At 41.0% G+C, this 10427-nt stretch overlaps 2 protein-coding genes across 2 annotated transcripts; one reads left to right on the forward strand and one right to left on the reverse strand.

The window, feature by feature from the left end:
• Positions 1–2503: 2503 nt before the first annotated feature.
• LOC148097604 (uncharacterized) lies at positions 2504–4108 on the forward strand. Its single transcript, XM_087832478.1, has one exon. The coding sequence runs from the start codon at positions 2504–2506 to the stop codon at positions 3821–3823; it is 1320 nt and encodes a 439-aa protein (XP_087688604.1). The 3' UTR covers positions 3824–4108.
• Positions 4109–8400: 4292 nt separating this feature from the next.
• On the reverse strand, positions 8401–10056 carry LOC148097605 (tripartite motif-containing protein 16-like). Its single transcript, XM_087832466.1, has one exon. It carries the CDS (start codon positions 10054–10056, stop codon positions 8401–8403), a length of 1656 nt encoding a protein of 551 aa, XP_087688592.1.
• Positions 10057–10427: the final 371 nt, after the last annotated feature.

Genomic DNA, 10427 nt, shown 5'->3' on the forward strand with positions numbered 1-10427 from the left:
AAATGTGGCTCAGCTATAGGAGACAAAAAACTAACAAAATAAAGCAGCAAGTGATGCAAACTGAGACTCAGACATGTAAGCTTGATACTGGGGAATAAACAGACCTGGAGACAAAAGATCAAAACACAGATGATAGAGAGACAGAGAGACGACAACAGGAGAGACTAAAGCCAACACAAAGATGAGACAAATACAGACTAGACATGAAAAGGGGACAAACATGAACAGAAACAAGAACCAAAACCTAGAAACATAAGCAACAAAACTCAGAGGCTCTCAAAACCTGAACATAACTATTTCATAATTCTGAAGAATGAATAAAATGTCCAACAAACTCAAAAACCTGGGTCAAATTCCCAGGAGCATGACAGTCAGACATTAACCGTTTTCATTGAAAGGTATTCTGTAAAGTTCAGTTTTCAGATTCCACTTGAAGAGTCTCTTAAAAGCACCTGAAGGTAACTTCAGATTATCTTCCTGTTTCTAGGGCAGAATGATGGTCTTGTGTTATCAAACCTCAGGCTGGTGCCTCCAGTGTCCATGCATGCAGAAGTTTCTTCTTCATGTGTCAAACCATCCAAAACAGGAGTTTCCAAAGCTGCCGGGGTGCAGTCTGTTCAATGTTTCATGTCATCCCTGCAGAGCCAGAGCACCAGGCCTCCTATTTTCAGTCAAGGAAGGTGAGACAAAACCAGTAACCATAGTGCTCTGTGTCAAATATTTTCTATTCTATTGTTTCTATTCTGTCACTGTGTGTTAACCCTGTGCAGGGTGAACGCTGCCTTTTGCCCAGTGAAACCCGAGGTTGATGGATGTTACTGAGTATTACTAATCATGTCACAGAATCTATAAGACAAACTCATTTTACACTGTGGGCCACTTACAGGTAACTTTGATCACAAGTGGGCCGGACATGTGAAGCTGCACGATTAATGTGTAAAATTACAGACAAGTTCTTTTAGTTGATTCCCCAGACTGTCCTGTAATTATAAAATATAAAGTCTTTCATTAACTTAAAAATAATCTCCTATTTTTCAATGATTCCACTATAAAAAAAAGAAAGAAAAAGAAATAAATTAAAAATTTAGTGGAAAAAAAAACAAAACAGGAACTTTAATTGTTTAACTGTCACCTAATGACTTTGGTGTAGTATGAATAGCAACTAAGGGGGATTCTTTAAAATGTCAAGAAAACCTAAAATTGTTATTATTATTATTATTAGTAGTGATAAATGTTAAAATTCATTTCACATTTTCCAGTTTCTGGAGGCTGATTCTGGCCCCGAGCTTAGGTAAAAGTGATTGCAAGTGGTTGAATGAGGTGATTGGCAAGTTGAGTTTGCAAACTTAATCAGGCTTATGTAATTGTAAGGCAGGCTGTAGGAGAGAGGAATAATATGATGTAAGAGACATAGAGTGAGTACACAGCGTTAAAAAATGGCACTTAGTGTAGTGAGGAAGGCGAAAAGCAAAGAGAGTGAATGAAGGTAATATTGAAGTAGGCGCAGTTTTGAAGTGGTGAAAGGCAAAGGCATGAGTGTAAGCGTGATTGTGATTTTGTTTGGGTAATAAAAGGTAATAAGAGAGATGTAGAGCGGACGGAGGACTTGGCGAGAGCAGGAAAAAGCAAAAAGGAAACGCGCGTATGCGTCTCCCCGCCCCCCAAGCGAGGGCCGTGGCACTGAGTTCGTGAGGGGTTCGAACTGGCGGCGCTCTGCACCAGAGCCTTCCGCCACATGACATACGCCAAGCGGCCGGCCGAGAGAGCATTTGAAAAAAAGGCCATTTATCTTTTCTTCTTCAGACAGCCTTTTTTCTCATCGTTTTTACAAAGTACACATTAAGCTTCTTCTCCAATATTCTTACACACTAATTACACATGGAAACCTACACTGTACAATGGAATATTGTGTTTCATTTAAAATATTAAATAGGCTGAACTCAATTTTTAACTATTTGTTATTAGAACTCCATTTAAATAACTTACCAGTACTTTTTATGCAAAAGTGCTGAGAAACTCAATTTATTTGACTTGTCTTAACTTAGAAAAACTAACTAAGCTGGAAGTTTTGCTTCAGAGGGCGGAAGGATGAAAGATGTGTTTTGAAAATGCCACGTCACTACCGTCCTCCTCCCTCTCGGATCAGTCCGCATGTTCACGGTGCCAGCATTTGTTATGGAATATGTTGAGCAAACCTGGAAAAGCGTCAGCTCAAGATATTATTGTCATTGCTGTGGATCTTTAGCTGATACACTGACTTGGTGAGTAAATGTTTACTCTTATTCAAACTGATTTTGTGGCTTCTCTTAGTTTAGCACCAGGATTATAATCTTGCTAGCTAGTTAGTGTTAGCCTAGCGTTGCTGCTGCCGCTGGGCTCATGTTACTTAAAAATTAACACCACAGCCTTAAAAACCTTACATAAAACTATGTCTGTGAAATATTCTGTTGATTGTTTGAAATAATGTTTGGTACAAAGCAACTGTGGAGTTGTGACCACAAAAATGGCGGATGTAGCAGGTGGTGGTTCAGATGTAGCTCCGACTTTCAAACGGTCACGATTAAAACCTGAGATATATAAAACAACTGATGGAAGGGTAATTGTAGAGGATGAACTACTTAATTTCCTTGCTGTAAAAATCAAAACTTTAAGTCAGGATGAAATTGTGTTGTTGGCCACGAACACATTTGAATCCGAGGGGATTGAAGCCTCCAAGAAAGTTTTGTTTGAGCTCTGCCCCACTACCTCACAGCGGTGCGTCGGATATAAAGGACAGCATAAAGACGCCAACAATATTAAACTCTGTCTTAAAGTGCTGAATGAGTGTGGGGAGAATATCCCAAGATTTGTATCTCATCACCTGGATGATTTGCCGCCTGTTACATACTCCAGCATGGATGTGTGTTGTCTACTACGGCGAATGGACCAGCTGTGTGCTGAGGTGGGTGCTTTAAAACATGTAGTTAAACTACAGGCGGATGTCTGCGAGCAAGTCATGACCAATGCTGTGGAGGTCGACCACCGTGTGACTGCTCTTGAGTGTCGGCCTGAGGTACCGGCTGAGCCTGTTACGCTGAATGCTCAGGGGTCGGGGACCGCTTCCCACTTTCCCCTGGGGAAACACGCAGAGGAGCGGTGGGGGAGTCGAAGTAAAGGCGGCCCGCGCGGAAGGCAGGAAGCCGGAGCTTTGGCTGCTTCAAGGACTGGGACAAGCACAGTGTCAGCGTTTTGTCCGGAGATGTTGCTATGTGGTCAAGATCGGGCTCCGACGACAGCCTCAGGTCGTAATATGGAAACTACAGCAACAACGGAGGATCCCGTTGAGACAGTGCTTTCTACATGCTCCCCACAATGGAGTAAAGTTGTGAAAAATGGCAAGCCTCGTCACAAGCTGGAGAAGGTTAATTCAGGTTCAGGAATGCATGCTGTTACCACTGGACACAATAAGAGGCCTGGACCTGTATCGATTATTGGCACTGGAGCTGTGAGTACAATCAGAACTGTGAAAACTAAATTGGTGAGCGTGTTTGCCACTAAATTTGCCCTGGATGTAGATGCAGAAACTCTTGCTCTGTATTTGAGAGAGAAACTCAAAAGAGATGTGACCTGTCCAAAAATTGCTGGTAAACGTAGCAGGTTCGGCTCTTTCAAGGTTACTGCTGAATGTAATGATGTGGGTGAAATGTACAATCCTGAACTCTGGCCTGAAGGGGCTCTGGTCCGGCGTTTTTATGAACCTCGTAAGACCGGTACGGTGGTGCCAAGCTCAGGGGATCCAGCAGGGGAGATAACTGCGCCTTCTGGTACCAATGTATCAACATGAAGATGTCTATTAGGATATTATCTTACAACTGTCGTGGTCTACGTTTGGGACAGAGTGCAGGGGACAAAGCTCGACGGATTGTTGTGGACAGTCTGCTTGCAGAATGTGACATTTTATGCTTGCAGGAGACATGGTTGTCCAAACAGGACCTGGGAAAACTTAACTGTCTAAATGCAAGTTTTTTGGGAGTGGGGGAATCAACAACTGATCTCAGCACAGCTATAGTCAGAGGCAGAATACCTGGAGGGGTTGCTGTGCTCTGGGATAAAAAAATAGACCCTGTGATAAAGCCCATTAGACTGGATTGGTATACAATATACTATATATTGATACTGGTGTATTGGTATACAATATACACAGAACAATAGTGGTTTTATCATTCTTAATATTTATACTCCCTATGAATCTTGTCAAAATGAGCAAGAATACCTCAGTAGGCTGGCTTTTATTAATGCATTTATTCAAGACAACGATACTTACAGCATATATGTTTTGGGTGATTTTAATGCTGATCTCACAGACAGCAGTTCTCGGTTTGCTAACCACTTAACTCACTTTTGTCAAGTTAATAATCTTATCTTGTCTACCAAAGTGTTACTGCCTGCAGATAGCTATACATACATAAGTGAAGCCTGGCATAGTACATCATGGCTGGACCACTGTATCTGTACAGCTGATGGACATGCAGCTTTAGCAAACATGACTATTAGGTATGAGGTAACTGTGTCAGATCATATACCTTTTGGTTTTACTGTGAATGTGGAACAAATGCCAGCAACAACTGGGAATAATATTACTAATATTGCTACCAGTGTAAAATTAGACTGGTCAGCATGTAGTGAAGATGATTTCTTAGCTTATCATAATAATACCGATATACATCTGAACAACATTTCTTTGCCCAAAGAAGCTATTTTGTGCAAGGATGTCAACTGTAAGAATGCTGTGCATAAACATTTACTCTGCTCCATGTATGATGATATAGTGACTGCTCTGTATGAAAGTGGCACACTGCTTGATAAACAATATAAGCATAAGAAACCTAACATCAGACCTGGCTGGAAAGAACATGTATCCATGTACTATGATGAAGCTCGCATAGCTTATAAATGTTGGGCCATGGCTGGTAGACCTAAACAAGGCCCAGAATTTGAACAGAAAAAATGTGCGAATGCCAGATATAAGTACGCTGTTCGCTTTATAACTAAAAATGAGCAAATGCTGAGAGCAGATTCTTTGGCCAGGAAAATGCTGTGTAATAATATGGCAGATTTTTGGAAAGAGGTGAAAGCTCTTAATAACTGTAAACCATCTCTACCATCAACTGTTGAAGGTGTTTCTGGGGCAGATAACATTGCAGCGTTATGGAGACAGCATTACAGTGCGTTGTTTAACTGTATAAAAAGTGAACCATATGAGGACAATCTTGACATGAGTAATGACACAATAAGTGTAAGGACACATGAAGTATATGAAGCCATTCATAGGTTGTCTGATAATAAAGCTTCTGGTTTGGATCACATCACTGCAGAACATTTAAAACATGCTAGTTTAAGGCTAGCTCCTCTTTTAGCACTCTGTTTCACTGGGTTTATGATTCATGGCATATTACCAGACTCAATGCTGTGTATTTTACTGGTACCAGTTATGAAGGACAAAGCTGCAAAAGTGAGCTGTTTGGATAATTACAGGCCAATTACACTCGCCAGTATTTTATCTAAGGAGTTAGAAAGAATCTTGTTTGACAGAGTTAGTGCGTTCGTCTCTTCTCTGGATAATCCGTTTGGCTTCAAACCAAAGCACGGCACTGACATGTGCATATATGCACTCAAGGAAATAGTCAGTTTGTATAGGGCTAAAAATTCATCTGTCCTCATGTGTTTCATTGATGCCTCTAAGGCTTTTGATCGAGTGAACCACAGAAAACTTTTTGATAAATTGAAGACACGGGGGGTTCCTCAATACATCGTGAGGATTCTCTCTTACTGGTACGCTCATCAGAACATGCAGGTTAAATGGGGAAGCAGTATTTCTGCCCCCTTTGGTGTCAGCAATGGTGTCAGACAGGGTGGGATTTTGTCTCCAATTTTATTTAATTTATATGTTGATGATTTGTCCATACAGCTGAGAGCCTGTAACACTGGGTGTATATTAGGTAAAACATTGATAAATCATCTTATGTATGCAGATGACCTGGTTGTTTTTAGTCCAAGCAGTGCTGGATTACAGGATCTTCTTAATGTCTGTACTGAATATGGTGTGCAATATGACACTGAGTACAATGCTGCTAAAAGTGCTGTTTTGATATGTAGAACCAAGCAGGATAAACAGCTAAATTTCCCTTTGTTTAAACTGGCACAAAAAACTCTTGAAGTTCATAAAAAGGTGAAATACCTTGGTCACTTTATTACTGAGCAAATGAATGATGATGATGACATGTACAGACAACGATGCAAGCTCTATGTGCAGGCAAATACTATTGCACGCAAATTCAGCTTTTGTTCACTTCCAGTTAAAGTGGCTTTGTTTAAAGCGTATTGCACACCGCTATATACTGCCCCCTTGTGGTCATCCTACAAACAATGTAGCATGCTGAAGCTACATGTTGCATATAATGATGCAATGAGAATCCTTTGCAGGATACCTAGAAGTGGTAGTGCCAGCCAGATGTTTGTAGCTGTGGGTGTTTGGACTTTTAAAGCACTTTTAAGAAAGTTAATGTTCAATTTTAGAGAACGACTGGATGGTTCGAGAAACAGTATAATTTTAGCACTTACAGATCCGACAGTGAGTGGTTCCCATTACTCATCCAGTCTGAGAAAGCACTGGTTAAAGTGTTTGTGTATTTATTGATTTATTTTAAGTAATTGTGTTTTATGTATATTATGGTTTTATATCTTTACAAATGTTTTATATACTTATTTATATACTTATATATATTTAATGGTTTATACCTTGTGTTGCGGGGGGGGGGGGGGTTGTGTTTCTGTCTTGTTTTTTATGGACATGAAGTCTGCCAATAAAGATTGATTGATTGATTGACATAATACCTGCTGTTATCTAAAGACACATCTGCTTACCTGTATCTTTTGCTTGTTTCTCCTTTTCTGTTTTTTTCTAAACCGAGGACCCGATGACTTTGACCTTTTCTTGTCCATTTTTGTCCATCAGCAATTTTTCACTCCAGCATCAACACCTAATAGACCTACACCTTGTGGCCCTGAGAGACAAAGCAGCACGTACAAACTCCACAACATGTACAAAAAACAACGGAAGTGCTCCAGGATGCTAGGGGCAATGTTGGGCTTTGTATGTGATTTGTCTCTAGGGGCCACCGTATATATTTATATGTAAACATATATAAATAAAACCAGAATTTCTTTTACATTAGTAATTCCTTTTGTGCATAATTTCATATTTTTGTTGATAATAAATTAATTAAAGCAACAAAACAACCTGAAGTGCCGGTTAGGAGCCAAAAGAGCCGGTTCTCTAAAAAGAGCTGGAATTTCCATCACTAGCCCTGTGGTGTTCAGGTGTATAACGTGGTGTGGAGGTGTGTATGCAGCAGCACCGAGGTCCTCAGCTGATTTTAATTTCAAATATGTGTCTTGGGCGTAACTTTGTTTATGGCAGCCTGTGTGATTCATGCTGTATTCACCTTGCACGCTAAGGTGCTGGCCAATTAAATCACCAAGAAGGCCGATGAACACCCGCCAGGCTGCATAAAGTTGGATTAAAATCTGCTGCAGAACATAACTGTGAATTCTGACAGCCAATTTCACATGTTAGTGTTTCAGTCACTAAAGACTGGCAGTAAATGGAAATGTCAAATGATTCATTACAAGGAGCTGCCAACTTTAGAGGCTGGTTAATCGTGACAAATCTTTTCCTTCACTCAGGTTAGCTAGTAGATTGTGGCTCAAGCAGTGAACACATGTTATCTCTATTCGGACTTTCCCAAGTGTTCTTTATCTCTTTGCATACATGAACTCTGAACTTTGTGATGCTTCAGGAGGAAAACTGCTTCAGTTATTCTCTCAGATTCGTTTCATATTTTCTGCATCAGATTTGAGTGAGATCCTGGAATGAAGACAGAAGAAAAGACTTTGTTCAAAGTTTGATTTATAGTCAAACCTTCCAGTTTATTCACACAATAAAACATCAACACAATATATGAATTCATTCATTAAAATCACAGTTTTTCCTCATTTGTTTGATGATTTTGACAAAAACAAACACAAACACACACACATGGTCTGCCATACTCATGAAGAGAAATGTCGACATTTTTCAACACAAATATTCCAGAAACATTTAGAGGATAGAGAAGTTTACATTTTCATGTGGAGAAATATTTTAGTAAATCAAAATGATGATGAGCAGTGATAGCCTCCATAAACAGTCACAGGAAAGATCTCCTTTAAAAACTCAGAAACATCAAGAGAACAACTAGAAGATGTGGAGGTACCACCCATAATGTTTGACTGACAGCTGATCTCTGTGCAGAAATGATGGAGAGAAAATAAAATGAAACTAAAATACAGATTTAAACCCACAATATGAAAGACTTCAGTCTATTTCACTTTAATCAACTTAGCTGTGGCTCCATGTACAGCACAGAAAACCCTCAGTCCAGCATAGAGCGGCTGAGTGAATGTGGTCTGGACTCTGTGGAGGAGAGTCATGGTTTCAGAGACGCTGTAGAAGGACAAAATACCTGCTCTGTGATCCAGGTACGCTCCTACTCTGGAGGAACGAGGACCTGAGACACAAGTTTCAATGTTGTTGTACCAAAATGTATAACTGTTGTTGTTACAATATAATGACCAAGATTTGTCATTATATCCAAAAACACATGTATATCCTTTTCTGCTGATATTCTTGTTTGCGACTGCTACATAAACTCCTCCCCCTCTCCACTCCACCTCCCAGTAACAACGTCCAGTCAGACTCTCTCTACTCAGGACCTGAAACCTGTCAGTGAATCTGTCTGGATGATCAGAATAAGACTGTCGTTGATCCATTAATGTTACTTTTCTGTTCCCCTCTGATAATAACAGCTGTTTGTGTGCTGTGTTTGGATCCAGTGTGATTTCACATGAATATTTTAAGAATCCAGCTCTGGTCTTTGGCTCTGGTGGATCTGGCAGTAAAACATCCACTTCAGTGACTGTCAGTGAGATGTTTGTCCATTCCTCTCTCAGAATGTCCTGTAGTTTATCTCTGAGCTCTGACACAGCTGCTGTCACATCCTCAAAGTAGCTCAGAGGACGGATATTGATGCTGGATGAGTCTGTAGACTCACTGAGTGCTGACAGTGAGGGGTAGTTGTGTAGAAACTGGATGTGATCCTCTGTGTGTGAGAGCTGCTTCAGCTCAGCATCTTTCCTCTTCAGCTCAGTGATCTCCTGCTCCAGCTTCTCCTGAAGCTCTTTGACTCGACTCACCTCAGTTTCCTGCTGGGATCTGATCTGCTGCTTCACATCAGAGCTTCTTTTCTGGATGAGATGGATCAGCTCAGTGAAGATCTTCTCACTGTGCTCCACTGTTTGATCAGCAGACTGATTGATGGCCTCCACCTGCTGTTGAAGCAGCTTCACATCTTTCTCTCTGTCCTGGATTCTCTGCTGGATGTTTTGTCGACTCACCTCCAGCTCTCTCTGCCTCTCAGTCCTTTCTGCTGCAGCTGAGACTGTGTCGTGGCCTTTATGTTCATCCACAGAGCAGAGATAACAGATACTCTGCTGATCAGTACGGCAGAACATCTTCATCACCTCATCATGACGAGAGCAGATGTTCTCCTGGAGCTTCTTGGAGGGCTCCACCAGCTTGTGTTTCTTGAATGGAGCCACATCATAATGAGGCTGAAGGTGTTTCTCACAGTAAGATGCCAGACAGAATAAACAGGACTTGAAAGCTTTCATTTTTCTTCCAGTGCAGACATCACAGGCCACATCTTCAGGTCCAGCATAGCAGTGATCAGCAGGAGCAGCTTGGAGTCCAGTCTTCTTCAGCTCCTCCACTAAATCTGCTAACATGGTGTTTTTCACCAGGACAGGCCTCGCTGTGAAAGTCTGTCTGCACTGAGGGCAGCTGTAGATTTTCTTCTTTTCCTCTTCATCCCAGAAGCTTTTAATACAGTTCATGCAGTAGCTGTGTCCACAGGGAATAGTCACCGGATCCTTCAGTAGATCCAAACAGACTGAACAGCAGATTTTTGTTTGATCCATTTGATTCGTGTGCTGTGCCGTTTCACCGTCTCTCAGTGACTGTCAGACAGTTTCACTTCCTCTGAACAGAAACAACCTCTGTGCTCTGAAGGGAAACAGATCTCTGCTCTTTTTCACCTCCTACAGGAAATGAGGCTCACCAGCAACTGCATTTACACCATGTTGTTTAGACCCATCCTGATACAGACACATCTGTGAAGGGAGGCTCTAAAGAAATATCCTGGCAGTGACAAGAGCCAGGGTGTGGTTTGTTTATTACAAAGTATTAGAGCTTCCTTAAGATAAAACTACTGATGATTTTGAGGTTAAAGTTCACTTTTTGTTCCAGGAAATAGTTGAAATATATGGAGATTACAGTTGTTGTTTCAAGA

This window comes from Neolamprologus brichardi, chromosome 18 (genome assembly GCF_056152115.1).
Source record: "Neolamprologus brichardi isolate AB-2024 chromosome 18, ASM5615211v1, whole genome shotgun sequence".
Classification (NCBI taxonomy): domain Eukaryota; kingdom Metazoa; phylum Chordata; class Actinopteri; order Cichliformes; family Cichlidae; genus Neolamprologus; species Neolamprologus brichardi.

Coding starts and splice junctions, on each gene's coding strand:
- LOC148097604 (XM_087832478.1), top strand. CDS start 2,504: ATGGCGGATGTAGCAGGTGGTGGTTCAGATGTAGCTCCGACTTTCAAA.
- LOC148097605 (XM_087832466.1), bottom strand. CDS start 10,056: ATGGATCAAACAAAAATCTGCTGTTCAGTCTGTTTGGATCTACTGAAG.